Source organism: Populus nigra, chromosome 3, assembly GCF_951802175.1.
Source record: "Populus nigra chromosome 3, ddPopNigr1.1, whole genome shotgun sequence".
NCBI classification, from domain to species: domain Eukaryota; kingdom Viridiplantae; phylum Streptophyta; class Magnoliopsida; order Malpighiales; family Salicaceae; genus Populus; species Populus nigra.
Window position 1 is genome coordinate 20,074,733 of NC_084854.1, and position 19,151 is coordinate 20,093,883.

Consider the following 19,151-nt stretch of genomic DNA (forward strand, 5'->3'; position numbering starts at 1 on the left):
ACCTCTTCCTTGTGTTTCTTGACTTATGGCACGGGGGCTACAAGCTGTTACTGGTCCCCAAATCTGACGGCACAGTTCGTGGAAGCATTTGTAAAGAATTTCAAGCGTCTCGTCTCGCAAGGTGGACTGTTTCTTGCCTTGGCTTCTGGGTTCGGAATTCATGGTCATATGCTGAAAAGAACCATCTTCTCCAAAACCCCTACTTCCACCCTCCTCAAATTCTCTACCTCATCATCATCTGCGAACCCACCCTATAATATCACTACCTGCATTATTGCTTCTCTTCAACAATGTGCTATTGACAAGAACCTCAAAAAGGGTCAACAACTTCATGGCCAATTGCTCATCACCGGCCTTTCCTCCTCCTCACCCTCATCCACCACGAGTCTCATCAACATGTATGCTAAATGCAACCAAATGAACCAGGCCCTTTTAGTTCTTAACCGCACCGCTGATTATGCCCGTAATGTTTTTGCATATAATGCATTGATTTCCGGGTTTGTTTTAAATGGGTTGCCACAAGATGGATTGGGAGCTTATGAGGAAATGAGACAGGCGGGGGTTTTGCCGGATAAGTATACGTTTCCGTGTTTAATTAAAGGGTTATGTGAGGTTATGGAGGTTTTCCAAGTGAAAAAGATTCATGGGTTGGTGCGTAAACTTGGTTTGGACTTGGACATGTATGTGGGTAGTTCTTTGGTAAGTAGTTACTTGAAGTCTGAGTTAATGAAAGAGGCACGTGAGCTGTTCGATGAAATTCCTGACAGGGATGTTGTATTGTGGAATTCGATGGTTAATGGGTATGCACAGATTGGTCGGTTCGATGAGGCGTTAGGAGTTTGCAGGGAAATGAGTCAAGAAGGGGTTTTGATGAGTAAGTTTACTGTTAGTGGGGTTTTGTCGGTTTTTGCTGTAAGGGGGGATTTCGATAATGGAAGGCTGGTTCATGGGTTCATGATAAAAATGGGGTTTGATTCTTGCGTTTCAGTTTGCAATGCATTGATTGATTTGTATGGGAAGTGTAGGTGTGTTGTTGATGCATTAGAAATTTTTGAGACAATGAACGAGAAGGATATATTTTCGTGGAATTCAATTTTATCGGCTAACGAGCTTTGTAGTGATCATGATGGAACGTTGAGGTTGTTTGATAGAATGTTAGGTGATGGGGTTCAGCTTGATTTAGTTACAATTACTACCATTCTTCCTGCGTGCTCTCATCTTGCTGCCCTGGTTCATGGTAGAGAGATTCATGGCTACATGATTGTTAATGGGTTTCTCAAGGATGGTGAGAGTGAAAATATGTATAATTTGCAAACTATTAATGCTCTTATGGACATGTATGCTAAAAGCGGGAGTATGAGAGATGCTGGAGTGGTTTTTTATAACATGAGCAATAGGGACACAGCATCATGGAATATAATGATCATGGGATATGGTATGCATGGTTATGGAAATGAGGCATTATATATGTTTTCAGACATGTGCAAGTCCGGGCTTAAACCCAATGAGATCACATTTGTGGGAGTTTTGTTAGCTTGCAGTCATGCAGGTTTTATAAGCCAAGGGATTAAATTCCTTGGGGAAATGGAGCTGAAACATGGTGTGGTTCCAACCATTCAGCATTATACTTGCGTTATTGACATGCTTGGGCGAGCTGGGCAGCTTGAGGAAGCGTATAAGTTGGCTGTAACAATGCCTATTCAGACCAATCCAGTTGTATGGAGGGCTTTGTTGGCAGCATGTCAGCTCTATGGTAACGTAGATCTAGCTGAGGTTGCTGCACAAAAAGTATTTGAGCTCAATCCTGCACACTGCGGCAATTATGTATTGATGTCAAATGCTTATGTGGCAGCTGGTCGATATCAGGAAGTGTTAGACATTAGACATACAATGAGGCAACAGAATGTGAAGAAGACACCAGGATGTAGCTGGATTGAACTCAAGAATGGCATGAATACTTTTATTAACGGTGACCGGACCCATCCTGAAGCCAGGTCGATTTATCCAGAATTGCACTTATTGGCTGCCCACATTCGTGAGCATGGATATGTTCCACTTCTCTAGGATTGGGAATGTGCTGAATGGCTGTCATCGCACCTTGTATAATATATTTTTTGAAATTCTTTTTCTCCACGATTGATGGGAAAGCAAACAAACTTACATTCTTGATGAGAAGATGGAGTGAATAAATTTTGACTCTCATTCTAACGTAGAGTGCTTGTTGTTCCAGATTATACAGCACTTTAATTGAATGGAAATTTAATACATGTTCAAAGTGAAGGTCAAGATCGGTCTCTTCTCAGGTCAGGCTTTCAAGTTACTACAAGAGCTTCACCATGTACAAGTGAAATGTTGGTGAATGTGTACCCGCTGGTATTCTGGAAAGGACACTAATGGTTTTTCTTTTTTCTTATCAAATAAAAAACAATAACTGTACCCTACATGCGCACAGCATTCTGCTCAGCTAGTGGGGCTGTGCTTGTTATGGTTTTTTGGATGCTATTATTATTGTCATTATGATTTTGCCCATAGAACTTATGAAGATAGATTTCCATTTCAGCAGACAATACTGGTGTTATTCATTGGTCTTAAAACCTGGTGTCAGAAGTAAAGAATAAACAATATGCAGGACGTGTGTGGTCAATCACATTACTATCAATATGTTACGAATCTAGTCACGCAATTCTGAAAATGATATCTTCTCCAAAACAACCAAAAAAAAAAAGACTGAATAATCAGATTTAATTTAACTTTGATCTAGAGTTAATATTGGATGATTATAAATGACATTATAAAATGGATTATACTTTGATAAGTAAGAATTACTCTTTATCCTAGCAAAGAACAAGTTTGTTTAAGCAAAACTGAATCTTCACTAATTTCTAAATGTCGCTCATAGTTGCAGTAAAACAAAACATAATATGGTCTTACATAATAACGCTAAAGGTTTCATAATGAACTACAAACCAATAAAACTTAACTAAAACTCAGTTAAGATCAAGTCTGATGCCTAAAATAAGTTTAAACATTGATTTTGGATCAAAACAAACCCAATAGAAATAAAAGCCTTAAAACTGAAATATAATTATTCTAAATATTAATTAAATCAATAAATAAATCTTAAGAAATATTTAGATTAATACAAGTTATCAAAACAGCCCAAAACTGTATTTTCTTGCATTGGATATTTTGTAGCTGAATTTGAAACTTGTAAATATTCAGATTAATATCTTCTTTCTTTGCTTGAAAGATATTGTCTTGAATGCTGAAGTTTTTTCTCTTATTTAGCCGAGAGTATCCCCTAGAAAATAAAAAGGAAAGTGGCTGAAATATCTCATTTAAATAGCCTCCCATAATCTTCTTTTAAATAAAACAACCCTATAAAATAAGAAAACAACAACAACAACAAAAGAATCTCAAGTCTCCTTGTCATCGTATATATTTCATAATGGACATGAAATTCTTGCAAACTATAAATAATAGTTGCTATCATAAATGTCTTATTGTTTGACATGAAATCCTTGTAGAATAGGTAAGGCAATAGCTCTTACGAAAGCTTCCAAGGACATTAAAGAATCTTTATATTGAATGGAATCCATAATACACAATAAAATAATATTTCTTTAATTTTTGCACATTCCTAATAGGTTTCAGTTTTAATTTTAAAAACATCGTTCTCTCTTATCTGGATAAATTAGTTGACCCATCATATATTAATGGGAAGGTAAGAATGTATATTTTCCAACCCAATCGAAATATTATCAGAATTCATTTTGTAGATTTATATATAGTCCAAAAAATAGATGAAGGTTCATGCAGATATATTTGATAAGATTCGTCTAGTAAATTCGATCCTCTAGAATAATTTCTTACTGGACTCCGATTGACATAAAATTTTAATTCAATATAAAAAAGCATGTTTAAAAACTCCTGTGAAAAGCGGCTGAGTTAAAAGTTATGCTTGATAATATAAAACTGGATGATAAAAAATTTTATGTTAAAATCCAAATCTAATTTTACTTAGATTGAATCACTTCGAGCTGATTGCAGCAAAGCTGTTGTCTTGGGCTGTTATTTTTGCTTCTCTTTGCTGTTACATGCCTAGATTCTGGGACAGAAAAAGTCTTTCGTTCATTTTTTTTTCCTTTCTAATGCTGATTGCTTCCTTCTATAATGTAGAATATTGGGGCATGTTCTCGGATGGCAGGTCTGTTGGCTCTACCACTAAGCAATATTAACCTTCGTGTTATGCTTAGAAACGTGGTTGTTCAAGTGATCCGAGTCAAAGTTAATCCGTATGCTTGTCAGAGAGAAACATGAGAAAAAAAATATAGTGGGAAGAAGTGGTATGAGTGCGTTAAAGCAACTGTCTGTGAATCTTATGCTGCTGTCCCTGTTGTCATCATTTGGTATGACTGCACAGAATTGTTTTTCTTAATTGATTGTTAAGTAATACTTGATTTGCTACTAATCAATCATACTTTATCTAATTTTTGGGTTACTTTGTTAAGTAATACTTGATTATGTTTTTGGCTCATACATTTCATATTGGAAATTAGTTCAAAACAGTCTAAATTTTCTGACCTTGCTTTCTGAAACAAGATTGTGAAATCTCACCAGTCAAAACATAAAAATACTTTCATCTCCAATGATCCTATTTGTAATCAATCCTCTTTGAAAGCAACCTCGTTTCATAATCAGTGGCCACTTACCATAAAAGGACAGGCAACAGCACGCTCTGAAATAATACTGCTTGGATAACCGAACATGTAATAAGTTTGTCCGTACTAAGCAGAACTACGCAAATTCCATAGTTTCCGTTTCCACATGTTTTCAAGTGCATAAAGATGATGTTGGAAGAAATAGTTCTGTTCCCAAACTCAAAAGCTAAAATGAAATTAACAAACACTTAGCTTCATTTCTTAGTGTCTCAAAATCCGAGAGGTAGGCTTCAGTATGTGGCATTGGTTTTCTGAAGAGAGATTAATAGCTTGTGTATCCAAAAATCACCAGAGGATATGTCATCTCATATTTCACCATCCCACAAATTTTCAAGACTTTTGCAAGGGCTACTAGTTTCTTGGACTGCAAACCCCACTCGGAGGAGCCTTAGCTGCTTGACACAACCACCAGTTTAGTTAGTTAGTTGACATTTATAAGAATCCATCGTAGCGGCCTACAATTAAATAATTTTACCTGGTGGATTTCTGTGAATTTTGAGGAGCTCTGGAGGGATATGCCAATGAAATAAGCTTAAGTTTTCCTTGATCCTTGATCCATTTACACTCTTTGGAAGAAATTGTGACCACTCTGAATACCCCAGGGAAGAGCTACTTGTGCAGGCGATTTGTTAAGCTTTTCAGTAATTTCAACCGCACTGGTTCCTTTAGGATCTCTCCTTTAATCCAAGATCCTGGAGAACCCAGAAGGGCATATGCCAGAAAGAGAGATTTTTTCACAATTGTAAAAAAGGTTCTAAAGATAAAAATCAGTGACAAAAAAATTGTCTAGAGCACTACCGAGAGACGAATTCCAGTTGATTTGCAAATATAACTCAATGCATAATAAACGCTTACAAGATATAGATCAATTTAATCAAGTTGCAGATCTTCTAAACTCTTGCTCAGTGCCCTTGAAACGTCTTCAGGAGCTTGGTCGCTGCCCCTGAAAATTTCATAACTAATACAGTCACAAGTAATAATGACTTGATTGCTTAAACAGAGTTGGCTTTAGGCCAAGATCAGGGTCCTAAACTAAAGATCATGCTCCTGACTTCAAAATTTGATTGTGATCACTAATCATCTATAAGCAATTTCAGTTCGGGTCCAAATCAAGAACGATGAGTGGCAAAAACATATAATAAAGTGCTAGAGGTGATGAACATCTCACTGCGTTCCCTACCCCACTGCAAAACAGTTCCTTCAATGCTACCCCTGTCTGCATTACATCAACACAAGGCTTGAAATATCTGTATCTAGTTACAAAGGCCGAAAAACAGGAATGATGACAAACACAAAGCAGGTGTCTTCAAACTTTGAAATGGAAGATAACAGGTGCTATAGAAGGTGAATTTATTCGCCTCAAATAACATGAAAGTAAGAAACGGTTACCGTAGAGACTCTAGCACAGGCAACATACCTGTAGCCGGCCTGCACAAAGTTGGAACCAAAATGTCCAAACTCAGTACATTTCCAGCATTTCTATAGAAATTAATGTTAGAGGAGTCTGGGAAGAACAGATGGAATTGATTGTAAGAAAAAAAGAACATAGACAGAAGATTTGACAGCTTCCCCGATGATAACAGGTGGGGCTTTCCATGTCCCTGGACGAACAGATGAGATCTTAGTACCGTATTCAGATCAAAATATAGAGGTCCATGTTTCTTTTCTTTATCCATTTTCTTCTGTCATACGTGTATAACACTGAAACTGCTATAGAAACGTTGTTCCTTTGGAATGGAAGATGAAGAGGAGACGTTTTTGGAGGCAATTATAACTCAACACGAATTTTCACGTGGGAGACAAGGTATTTAGTGGTCAGTTGATGCCCCACTCATAGAGAAGAAGAGTAAATTTCATGTACTGGGTGAACGAATGAATTGATGGTCTCATTCCTAGAGCTTCACGGCAAGAAAATTGGATCTTTACATGATGATAAATGTGAAAATGTTAATGGCATTTCCCTTTTCTGAAAGAGAATATCCGTGTAAACTATAACTCTAAATTATAGTATTAGAAAGTTATTAGATTAAGCAAATATACTCCTTATTGGCTAAAACGACCTGACGGAGTCATGGGACAGCTAATGAAGATACGGAGTAAAATTTTAGTTCTTTATGTTAAGCATTCTAATATGGTATCAGGAATTCCTCAAGTCCTACCTACCACTGTTTACAAATGGGGCACCTTCAGGGAAGAAGATTCACTTCTAGATAACCAACACAACGGAAGCAAAACTGCTTGTATTTGATTGGCGGAGTCAGAGTTGCAGGCGGATTTGAGTCTCCAAATGCAATAGGACCTGTACTAAACAATTAATCCTTTCCAAGGCGGCAAGAAGCTTGAGTAGTTCCCTCCTCTACTCCAATTATACGATAACAACCAGAATTTGCAAAACATTTTCTTCTTTATGTAACTGCCAAAATCTGGAAAATATCGTGAGAAAGAATCCATAAAGACAATTAGCCACTAACCTTTATCTGCGACAAAACAAGCTAAACCCAAGCTTACTCACCAACCATTAAAGGAATAGTAATGAAAATCTTACAATCAAGAAACATTTATTCCCCAATTCACTTCTGGAAAAATCTCATGGATTGAAATTTCCCAGGAGAGATTGCAAATTAACTACTTCCCTTCATTGCAGCAGAAACAAGGCATGTGCATAAAAGATATACCGATTCCAAAGTTTTGCAGCACCAAATCAGTTATGTAATAAGATTGTATGCGCATCAAGATCAACTTTAGCACCTATTTGCATGCTTATCGCTAGCAAAAAACTGTGAGCTAAAGAAACATGACTGAGAATAGTAAGATCAACAAACCATGAATCATGTTCGAATCTCACATCACTTATTTGAAAATAGTTTAGAACTTGGACAACATCTGCCCTTTCTTATCCTTGGCAGGTTAAAAAATGACTAACTAATACCCCTGACATGGGTTTCAATACTAGTTCCTTCCTAAACATGATCAAGTCCAGAAGCAAAACATTTCAAAACAAAACTATATCACTACAGTAGGCAGATACTGCCATCAGCTACATAAACTGGCCACCCTGTAAATAGTTGTTTCTCGTCCAAGGAGTTACTTCTCCACAAAATTTTTGAGGTTCTTCAGCCATAGCAAGTATTCTTTGTTGTCTTTGTTGGCCATGTAGTCGAACAAAACATTTGTCGTGCTAGGTTTGATCCCTCTAATCTCGAGATGCTTGTGGAAAGCATTCTGCAAATTCTCATCCAAATCACTGCCAAAGAAAAAACCATGTCAGAAATGAACAAAAAACCACCCAAGGATTAAAACAATGAACGGTCCACATAGTAAACTTACTTAAAATCAGGTCCTGCATATGCAAGTTCATCCGAATTTTCTGGGTTTTTAATTGACAAGCTATCAATTGTGATCTCATCAGGGAAAGCAGTGACACCAAACTCCATATACTGACCACTTCCCTTGGAAATACTCACAACCAATGGAATGCTAGAGACATCTGCGTCCTTGGTATTGTCATCGGTATCCTCAACATCAATCGAAACATTAGGCATGTCAACTTCAATTTTGATAGTTTCATCTTGGAACTTTCTATTTAGTGAAATGGTCCTCTCCCCGGGATTATCTTCAATTTTGAAAGGAAATTCATTGGGGATATCCTCTACCTGTTTACATGTCAGTAAAAAACACATTTTTAATTAAAAAATGTTTCTTTGCTCATCAAGATTTTAGACTTTATTCTCTACCAGCACATAGCTGGAAAATTCAAAGAAACAAGAAAATAAAAATTAGGCAACAAGTAAAACAACTCTCAAGTTAAACAACAGAGAAAAGAAAACAGAGTATTATGCTGACAAAACTCTAAGCCTCGAAATTAAAAGACCAGATAATATATGTTAAGCATGATTAACCAAAAAACACAGCACAAAAGAAGAGCGAAACTCATAATTTATGTTAAAAAAGGGAGAGAGAGAAAACCAACATCTTGGGGTTCCTCGGCGCAATCGATCTCAGTTTCAAGAGCTCGAATCAAATTGTCATCGGCGATCGGTTTCTCTGAAGTGGCCGCTGTTGAGAAATGCGAAAATGGAAGGAAGTTTCGTAGAGTGGTGCGGTTTTCAACGAAGAGAACAGTGGGGATAGCTCTTTGGAAGGTTATGGGAGACCCGACGGTGCGGATAGCGAGAGGCAAGAAGGATTTGGAGGCTCGGCGAAGAACTGAGTTGAAAGCCATTTCTAGGCGAGTCGGAAATGTTAGGGTTTAAGTTTAACGTTTGAGGGTTTAGGCTGCATTTTATTCAGAGGGTTTTGGGGTTAATTTGGCGTCGCGGTATCTCTCCTTGATGTTGCTTGTAAGTTGTAAACGGGCTCTAATTTTCTAACCCCTAAAAAACACCAATTTGCAGCTAAGGGCCCTAAGCTGAATCTGAGATAAGGCCCAATATATGTAAGAGCAGGCCCAACCTGAAAGGCTTGCCTAAGAGACAAAACAATAAATCGAAACATAACCGGTACCATCGTGACCCGACAGCCCAACGGGTTTGAATGGATGTCAGTTATTGGATGGGCAAAGGAGTACTAAAACAATTAAAAGGAGTGTGGTTGATTTAACTGCTTGAATCAAGTTGATATATTTTTTAGTTATTTCATATTAATGATATAAATACATGTTTTATAAAAATTCAATTTTTTTATTAAAAATTAATTTTTTTATATTTTGGATCGTTTTAATGGGCTAATCTCAAAAATAATTTTTAAAAAATAAAAAAATATTTTTTTAATATATTTCAATACAAAAAATACTTTAAAAGACAACTATAATCACACACTCAAACAAGAGTTTTGGCGAGTATTGCATTTTGGAGACCCCAAGGTTGATTCTCTTAGATGCTATATTTCTCTTAAAATAAATATAAATCAATTATTGTTTTTTTATTATAAAAATATAAATATTTAGATCAGGCATGCGAACCTCCTTTAATTAATGGATCTGTATTATTTACCAACAAGTATTAGCAATGAGTATATTTTATTAATAATTCTATCTATAATAATAATAATAAGTTATTTTTTATATTTTTTATTTTCAATTATAATTCTCAATAAAAAATTTCTATTAACAAGCAAAGAAAGATTTCATCATTAAATATGAATTTTGTTTCATCAATAGTTTTATTTTTGTTTGTATTTGATAATTTTTTTTTTTTGATAGTGTTGCATGTCAAACATAAATATGTGCATGAAACATTTTAAATCACGGATAAAATCTGGTAAATGATAATTGATTAAGAACCACGATCACAACCACCAATTTTGTTTATAACTGCAAATTCAAGCACGCAAAGCAAATGCAAAATCTTCTGTCGTTGCTCATGAACGCCAGCTAGAAATATCCATAAACAACCGCCTCTCCTGTGACGTCCCATTCCTTCCATTTGCCTTCAATATTTTCCACCGTCGTCCATCTAACTGCTCAGATCTCACCATCCCAGAGCTCCTCGAGGGTCTTATATGGGCTGAGGGTCTCGTGGACAAATGAAGTACCTCTGAGCAGTCTTGCCTGCAGAAATGGGGTGTAAAAACCATCAGTCAAGAGCAAATTCTCTTATGACCACAATACTTTCAGAGACAACTTAAAACCCACTTAGTATAGCGACCCGCAAATTTCTCTAAATAAAATGCAACAGAAACTCAAATGGGAACTGTATCTTGGGATTTGCAGCCAATCGCATCTTTAGCCATGCTACCATTTGTTAAAAGGCTAAATCCACATTAACAGTAGCAACACCAAGGTGCTTTAGGATACTTGCCTGCTCAATTTTCGAAAACTGGTCAATCAGGTCCTCTGGAATAGACCATGTAAAGACATCAAAGTTCTCCTTGATCCATGCTTCATGTGTACTCTTAGGAAGCACGCTATGACCCTTTTGAAGGCCCCAGCGTAGGGCAACTTGAGCAGGAGTTTTGCCCAATTTCTCTGCAACCATTTTTAGATATGGGTTCTTGAGTACATCACTCTTGAGCCATGTGGTGCCAGGAGATCCTAGAGGTGAATATCCCTGAAGGAAATACATGTAAACAAATGAGAGCATTATAGTCTTGAAAAGAACTCTTGCCAACTTACAAACAAAAAGCTCTCAGAAAGAAGATGCTGAAGCAGGCAAGCAGCTGGCTACTCACACATAGGTGAACTCCCTTGGATTGACAAAATGCATGAAGCTTTGCCTGGTTCCATGCAGGATGGCATTCCACCTGATTCACAGCAGGAGGAACACGTGCAACCTCCAGCAAATCCGCCAGTTTCTTTGTAGAGAAGTTACTCACACCAATAGCACGAGCCTTGCCAGAATCATAGACTGCTTCCATCGCTTGCCATGTCAGAGGAAAATCTGGTTGGACAAAGTTCTCAGGCTTGAAGCCAATTGATCCCTTCTTCATCCGAACAGGCCAGTGTATCTACAAAATTGAGCAGTCTTTACAATTCGATGACTTCATCAATTACATACCTGTCAATTGAAACTTGAATGCTAAAGTATATATCTTTAGTATTGATACTTTGATTTTCTAGGTTGGACAGAGACAGAGAAAGCTGAATTCAATAGCTTCAATGATTTAGTGGTAATTGCCGTACTTTCCTCAAAGGCACCCAAAGGAGTATTTAAATTCTCAAAATTCTAATTGTATCTTACACATTATTTGGATCATGGCAGGTACGGTTTCTATCAAATGATTCAAATGGATTGATTCAAGGTCAGCATGCAAGCAATAATGAAGCATCGACTCAACAACTAAGTTAATAAGAAACATAAATAGTTGTAGATGGCATATCCTTACCGAAGTACTGGAGTTCTCAAAAGAATTAAGCTCTGAAAAAACTAAAGACTTACAAGATACAAATCAACGTAATCAAGTTGTAGATCCCTCAAAGTTCCTGCGAATGCCTCTGACACATCTTCTGGAGCATGATTAGAGCACCTGTATGGATCATCTCATTTTTTTAAAACTCGGCATATGGGCACCAAGCATTATTGAACCATTAACCAATACCTAACCACAGGGACAGCACCTCTCAGGAAATTTTCCCATGGTAGGGTGTGGAAGAGATAGAAACAAACCAGAGTTTTGAGGTAATAAATAAATCCTCGCGCTTCACCACGCCGTCTTGGAAGAGTTTCTTCAGAGCCAAACCAACCTAAAAGGACCAATTCCAAAAATTAGAAGCTACTGCTCAAGCATAACTCAATACCTCCATGCTTAAGGTAGAGTCATTTACTTTAATTCAGGAAGATCAACAAAAACGGTGCGCAACAAATCGACATAGATCTATAGTTATAGGCTTATAGCCATCACAATGAAGATCATGGGCCATCATAACTGTAGGAATCATCATGATCATCATGTTTTGTTAGGGATGATCACGATGATTCCTACAGTTATGATGGCTCGTGATCTTCATTGTAATAACATTCTAAAATAGTTGCAGTTTCAGTTTCGGCTTTCCATTTTCTTTCTTCATTTTTTTTTTAGTGTTTCAGAATTTTGGAAATAGAAATAAAAATCGAAAACTTTTTTACTTTGGACTTTTGTTCTCCAAGGATTGAAACCGAACCATTATACAGGGGGGAAAAAGGAAAAGAAAACTGCAAATGACACCAAACGGCGACTAGAAAATCCATAATAAAAATAAAAATAAAAGCAATTACCTCCTCCTCATTTTTATAAGCTTGAGCACAATCAATATGGCGGTATCCGATCTGCATGGGAACTAAATAAATAAATAAATATATTTATAAAAGACTGAAAGGCTAGATTAATAATAGGAAAACCTTGACGGCGGCAGTCACGGCAGCACCGACGACACCTGGATCAGACTGCCAGGTGCCGAGCCCAACCGACGGCATCTTAGCTCCCGTGTTTAATTCGAAGAATCGTATCTCATTTGCCATTTTTTCGATGTGTTTTTAATTGCAATACGCAGATTCAGAGCGGTAAAATTAAAAGAAAAAAAAAAGGGGAAAGAAAACAAGTGAAGAGAGAAGGCCAAGGAGCGCATTAATGTGAATGAAGACAAATGTTGTTCTTGCTTATAAAGAAAACCGGCGGGATGAATCAGAATTCAGGAGCCACGTGTAATCATTTATCTGGTGTATTACTACGTAGTTTACTGCTACCACTACTCTGTGATGCTTATCGGAGCCGTCGAAACTTAAAAGTCTTGATTTGATTTAAATGAGTGGTTTTAGTTAAAGAAAAAAAAAAGGAAAAAAAAAAGGAGGGAATGGAAATGTAAAGGGTAATTACTTGTCTAATATGCCCAACTGCCCAAGTTAGGTTCCTCTTAAATTATTTTGGATAATAAAATTCACATTACTTAGCAAGTTGATTCTAAGAATTTTTTTTAATTTTACTTAAAAAATATTATTTTAATTTTTTTAAATTATTAAACCGATGTTGTTTTAAAATTAACACCAATTAACTTTATAATTTTCACATTGCAGATGTACTGTTAGATATTTATTTTTCACTTTCCGTGTGGGCTGGGGAACGGGATATTAAATCGGCCGGTGAAGGTCCCTCTCAGATTCTGCTTCTTGTTCATTTGCTTCTTGGTGAAAGAGATTCACTGATGGTATTTATATGTCATTTATGTTGATGGGAATATATGCTTTAAGGGGCCGGCCGGCCGGCCGGCCTCTGAACCAAACCCCTAACCAGAACAATAATGTCACGACACAGCGCATAGAAAACATTTATACAATCTGAAGCTTCGCAAGAGAACAAATGCTTCGAGATGGGAGCTTTTCATGGTTAAAAAGAAGAAAAAAAATATAGAAGTTGTCACAAATGGATAAATTATACTTTATCCTTGGAAGTTTGAAATTTTGAGTATTTTGTTAGCGGGTGGTGAAAAAAAATTAGAATACGAAGAGGGTACTTCAGGGTAATTTCTTGTGTTTAGATTCTGGCCAAATTTTGGGGTTGTATGGCGCTGCATCTATTTCATAATTTTTAAAATTACTTTTTAAAAAAATTATTTTTTTAAAATTTTAAATTGTTTTAATATGTTGTTGTGAAAAATAATTTTTAAAAATTAAAAAAATATATTTTTTTAATATATTTTTAAATAAAAAATACTTTAAAAATTAATTATTACTAAACTCCCACCAAATTCATCCTTCTAGTATTATCATTATTAAAAAAATAATAAATAAATAACCTTTACCCATCCAAAGACCAAATTGCGTCAGGAATAGTCCAATAACTTGACTAAATTAAGGATAGTCCAAATAAGTAGGTACTCATCATTGTACGTGTCAACATCATTGTTTTTATTAACTTGTAGGTTAAATTAACTTTTTTTAATGTAAAAAAATTTTGTTAATATGTTTTTATTTTTTAAATTAAACTATATAAAAATTGATTTGATATAAATAAATTGACTTGATAAATTAAAAAACAATCAATAAAAATACATTTTGATTTAAAAAAATCAGATCGACATCACTTTTAAAATATTAAAATAAAAACATATTAGCTCGACATCACTTTTAAAATATTAAAATAAAAACATATTAGCTCGACTTGAATCAACTTAAGTTTACCTATCAAATCCACTATTTAAGTTATTAATGTTAACTCTATAAAAAAATAAATAAAAAAATTATTAAACTCAACTCTCAATCAATCATATATATTGAATGATGAAATTGAAAACAGAAATTAACTAAAAATATAAGTTGATTCAACTCAGTTTAACTTGCCAAAAATGGATCTTAAGAGCAGAATAACCTAATAAAAACAAAATCAAAACAATGACATTTAGATCTCCGAACTAGCATCAGGAATGGTCCAATGACTTGACTAGATTGAAGATACTCTAATAAGATAGGTACTTATAGTTTATGATTGCAAGTGTGTATAGTTATCATTATTGTCCACGCTACGTTGTAGGTTAGATTAAATTTTTAATGTAAAAAAATCTAATAATATTAATGTGTTTTTTAGAAAAAAAAAATAAACTATATGAGAATTTATTTTATATGACCTGATTGACTTGATAGATTCAAAAACAACCCAACAATCGATAAAAATGCAATTTGATTTAAAAAAATCAGGATGACATCCTTTTTAAAATATTAAATCAACAACATATTAGATCAACTTCAATCAACTCGAGTTAATCTACTAAATCCGCTACAAGCCATGATGACCCTATAGAAAACAAATAAAAAACTACTAAATTAATTTCTCAATCAATCCAATGTTTAAGGATGAAATTGAAAATAAAACATAATTAAAAAAATAAGCTGAGTCACCATACATGGGTCATAAAATCAAAATAACCTTATAGAAATGAAATACAATAAAAATATGAGACTTAATTCTCAATTAACCCAATGTTGAAGGGTGAAATTAAAAAAAAACAATGACATAAAAAAACTATCCGAGTCAATCGACCAAACTTGTGACCCAGGTTATAAGACCGAGATAACCTCATAGAATGCAAATCAAAAAACATTATGAAGCATAATTTTCAATTAACTTAATATTGAAGAATGAAATATATATATATATATATATATATATATATATATATATATAAACTAAGAAAATGACAAAAAAAACTTGAGTCAACTAGCCTAACCCACGACCCGAGTTATAAAACTGTGATAACTACATAAAAAGCAAATAAAAAAAAATCAATCCCAATCAATCCAATTTTGAAGTATTAAATTGAGAAACTAAATAAAAAAAAGACAAAAAATAATTTGAGTCAACTTGGATTAATCTACCAAACCCGGGTCAAAAACCTGAGATAACTTCATAGAAAGTGATTCAAAAAACATTTTAGAGTTCGATTCCCAATCAACCCAATATTAAAGGATAAAATTAAAAAAAAATTGAAAACAATAACATGAGTTAACACGGCTAACCCATAAAATTGACGACTCAGATTATGAGACTAGAATAATTTCATTGAAAACAAATCGAAATAAATTATGAAGTTTTATATCTAATAAACTCAATATTGAAGGATGAAATTAAAAAAAAAAGTCTTGAAAAAATTTAGGACCAAAGTAAAAAAAAAAGCTTGGATTTTCACTGGTTATTGCTAAAATAAAAAACCAAACCCTTTCGGTATATATTAACTAGTTATTTAACCCTCGCTTTATCGCGGGTCAGATAATTGTTTTTAGTAAAAATATAAATATGCAAGCTTTTCATTTTTTTAAATATTATAATTATAAATTAAAAAACCTATGCATGCATTTAATTAAATACACTGAGATCATCTGTGCCAATAAATGCAATAAACAAGGTGTTAACGCGTCTATTCAACTCGTATCACTGCGGTTGAAAAATTGTTTTTTTCTAACGCAAAAGAATTAATGTGTAGGTGCTATTAGTATATTTTCTAACATTGAGTAAAAAATATAACTATGAATAAAAAAATTAATGCTTATATATAATAGAACATAATAAAAATCATATACGTTAATAAAAACATGTGAAATCTCAAGTTAGTTTTTAACATAGCAGAAGAATGGAGTGATGTTACAACTACTATAGTGAAACATTATTTTCTCAGTCTTTATATAATAATTTATTTTAAAAAAGTGTAAAGAAAAAAATTAAAAAACAAATTACAAAAGAATAAAGACAAGAACAAAAAGAACGGTATAAACAGGCCAAATGCAGAGTGATAAATACTCAAAGTGTAAAAAACAGAAAATAATATTTTTTTCAAAAAAAAAGTGTAAAGGAAAAACTAAAAAAATGAAGATAAGAAAAAAAATATTGTGATAAATAAGTTGAGTGTAAAATGATAAAAATGCGAGTATATATAAAAGAAAATGTATAATAAAAATATTTTTTTTAATTGAAAATTACAATTTTACCATCATTACAGTATCTCTACAGTAAAAACATTTGGAAAAATTTATAATTATACTATTTTTACATAAAACATTATTTCCTCTTAGTATATATATATATATATAATAATAATAATTGAACTAGAAGTATGGAAGGGTCTGATTGTTTTGTGGAAAGTATATTCCATAAAAAAGAAAAAAAATTTATTCTTCAAACATTAAATTGTTTTTGTTAATACAAAATATTTTTTTGTTAATTTATAAATAATATTAATTTAATAGAAAAATAACCTCGATAAAGAGAAAAAATAATGAAAAATAATTTACAATTTTTTTTATAGTGTAAAAATAATCATTGACTTAAATAAAAAATTTGTTATAAAATTGAGTTAAAGTTTTTATTTAATCAAAACTTGAAATTAAATAATCTATACCACATTTTTTCTTCAAAAAGAAATTGTTCATTTAAGTTAAAATTATTCCAACTTATTTTGATCATATATCATTTATGAAAAATATTTTTTAGATTATAATTCATAACTAAGAATTATATTTTGAAAATCATTTCAAGCGTACCTAGATGCCGAATAGAATAGCTTTTCCTTCAACTCAATAACAAAAGTATTTTTTATATTAAATTTTGAGTTTATTTGAAATTTTTTAAAATATTTTTATTTAATAATATTTTTTTTATTTTTAAAAATTTATTTTTTAATATCAGTACATTAAAATAATTTAAAATATATATATAAATAATTTGAAGCAAGGAAAAAATTAAAAAAAAAAATTAAAATGCAAAAAAAATTCGGGCTGAAAAAAGCTACTCCACAGCTATATGTTTTAAGACCTTTAACTAGCCTCTCCTGGATGATAAAATCACGAATTAATTGCTTGGAACCTCCCCATGATATCCACAGCCACTCCATGATTCAAAAATATAGTAAATGAAACAGGTGCCCAGAAAAGTTCATAGGCATAAGACATTGAGGAAGAAATAACCAGTCACTTGCCTGTTCAATTTCAGAAGACTTGGCTAACAAATCTTCAGGAAGAGACCAATCCAAAAATGTCAAAGTTTTCCTTAATCCTTGCCTCATTTGTGCTCCTAGGCAACACACTGTGGCCCGCCCATTTGGAGTCCCCACCTAAAAGCTACTTGTGCTGGAGATTTTCCTAATTTCTCCGCAATCATATTAAGAATTGAATTCTTGAGAGCCTGAGTCTTGATGGTTCCCAGACCTGGGGAACCCAGAGGTGTATCTGCATCATAATTGTTATTATCTGCATTCAACTAAGAGAAGATCTACTTCTATTTCTTACTCACAAAACTTGGATTGACGTAACATTCATGAAGCTTTGGCTGCTGCCATACAGGGTGACATTCCACTTGGTTAACAGTTGGAGGTACACGAGCCACTCCTGGTAAGTTCAAAAGTTTCTGTGAGGTATTGCAATGAGGGTTTTTAATCAAATTTTCCTGGATATAATAGGATTCTAGGTTTGTGAATGTTAGGTTTCTTAAGTGTTGTACCTAAATATCAATGAATTTTCGTGTATTAAAAATATAGTTCTTGTTTCTAATGCTTTTGTACTACCATTACAACATTTTAGTTCTAACTTAGCTTTTTCTTTGTTCTTTTTATTTTTATGTAGATGAATTTAGATTTTTCAATTTGTTTGATTATTTTTTTATGAACAAGTCTTAACTAAGTAATAATATTAAATAATTGATAATTAAACATACTTTAATTTAACTTCAACCAATACAAAAAGCATTAAGAAGTAAGCATTTCTGACTAGAAAAAAATTTATTTATTTGCATCTGAATAGTTAAATATAAAAAAATATTTAATTGTAAAAGATCATTTTCTTAATTAATATACTAGTTAAATTTTAAAATTATACTATTTTCACGGATATAACTCTTTACATATTTTCTTTGAATTCTAACTCATAATTGATTAGAAAATATGAATCTCTCCTTCTCCATCTTCTGTTACCATTTATCTTATTTCTTATATTTTTGTTTGAATTCATCCTTTTTTTCTCATTTTCTCATTCATGATTCAATTTTTAAAATTGAAATTAATAGGTGATTTTTCTCACTCTGTTTCCCTATTTAGTAAAGAAAAAGGCGATCCTTTTTCTCTGTGTTTGATAATTCTAATCTCGATTTCAGTTTATATCAAATTTAATCATCACTATTTTATTTTTTTTAAATGAATTTGTGAGGACCTTAATAAGTAAAATCGAAGGCGCACATTACACTGCAAGTGTAACACCCAGGGGATGAAGCCCTAACCCGTGTCATTATGAATAGCGTGAAGAACGTTTCCAAGAAGTGGGGGTGTATCGCATGACGTCATAAAAAGTCCACGACGCAACGTCACATCCTTATCTCTTGGGCTTGTTCATCTATACGCAGTAGATTTTAATGGAATCTTAAGACATCATGTCGATGGAAACTGAAATTACGACAGATGTTTGTTTAAAAACTACTCTTTTTTTTTTTTAATCTATACAGCTACGGGTTGGGTGAGATGATGATAGTGATTATTTTTTAAAA

General features: G+C 33.4%; 3 protein-coding genes and 1 long non-coding RNA gene across 4 annotated transcripts; 1 reads left to right on the forward strand and 3 right to left on the reverse strand.

The window, feature by feature from the left end:
• Nucleotides 1-2,567, forward strand: LOC133689031 (pentatricopeptide repeat-containing protein At3g14730). The gene has a single exon (XM_062108736.1). It carries the CDS (start codon nucleotides 169-171, stop codon nucleotides 2,062-2,064), a length of 1,896 nt encoding a protein of 631 aa, XP_061964720.1. The 5' UTR covers nucleotides 1-168; the 3' UTR covers nucleotides 2,065-2,567.
• A 2,231-nt stretch (nucleotides 2,568-4,798) lies between these two features.
• On the reverse strand, nucleotides 4,799-6,330 carry LOC133687777 (uncharacterized). Its single transcript, XR_009841033.1, has 2 exons — nucleotides 5,197-6,330; nucleotides 4,799-5,113 (listed from the first exon to the last, which is right to left on the reverse strand). It is a non-coding gene; the product is annotated as an uncharacterized LOC133687777 (long non-coding RNA).
• Nucleotides 6,331-7,552: 1,222 nt separating this feature from the next.
• LOC133688613 (uncharacterized protein At2g39795, mitochondrial-like) lies at nucleotides 7,553-9,057 on the reverse strand. Its single transcript, XM_062108155.1, has 3 exons — nucleotides 8,692-9,057; nucleotides 8,049-8,374; nucleotides 7,553-7,965 (listed from the first exon to the last, which is right to left on the reverse strand). The coding sequence occupies exons 1-3, from the start codon at nucleotides 8,941-8,943 to the stop codon at nucleotides 7,806-7,808; spliced, it is 738 nt and encodes a 245-aa protein (XP_061964139.1). The 5' UTR covers nucleotides 8,944-9,057; the 3' UTR covers nucleotides 7,553-7,805.
• Nucleotides 9,058-9,956: 899 nt separating this feature from the next.
• Nucleotides 9,957-12,802, reverse strand: LOC133687894 (NADPH-dependent aldo-keto reductase, chloroplastic-like). Its single transcript, XM_062107232.1, has 7 exons — nucleotides 12,536-12,802; nucleotides 12,413-12,463; nucleotides 11,825-11,901; nucleotides 11,597-11,684; nucleotides 10,890-11,165; nucleotides 10,520-10,768; nucleotides 9,957-10,269 (listed from the first exon to the last, which is right to left on the reverse strand). Exons 1-7 carry the CDS (start codon nucleotides 12,653-12,655, stop codon nucleotides 10,183-10,185), a joined length of 948 nt encoding a protein of 315 aa, XP_061963216.1. The 5' UTR covers nucleotides 12,656-12,802; the 3' UTR covers nucleotides 9,957-10,182.
• Between the last annotated feature and the right edge of the window lie 6,349 nt (nucleotides 12,803-19,151).

Coding starts and splice junctions, on each gene's coding strand:
- LOC133689031 (XM_062108736.1), top strand. CDS start 169: ATGCTGAAAAGAACCATCTTCTCCAAAACCCCTACTTCCACCCTCCTC.
- LOC133688613 (XM_062108155.1), bottom strand. CDS start 8,943: ATGGCTTTCAACTCAGTTCTTCGCCGAGCCTCCAAATCCTTCTTGCCT. Junction 8,375..8,691: donor GCGCCGAGGAACCCCAAGAT/GTTGGTTTTCTC, acceptor ACATGTAAACAG/GTAGAGGATATCCCCAATGA. Junction 7,966..8,048: donor TATGCAGGACCTGATTTTAA/GTAAGTTTACTA, acceptor TTTCTTTGGCAG/TGATTTGGATGAGAATTTGC.
- LOC133687894 (XM_062107232.1), bottom strand. CDS start 12,655: ATGGCAAATGAGATACGATTCTTCGAATTAAACACGGGAGCTAAGATG. Junction 11,685..11,824: donor TTTATTACCTCAAAACTCTG/GTTTGTTTCTAT, acceptor TGATCCATACAG/GTGCTCTAATCATGCTCCAG. Junction 11,166..11,596: donor ATTACGTTGATTTGTATCTT/GTAAGTCTTTAG, acceptor TCAATTTTGTAG/ATACACTGGCCTGTTCGGAT.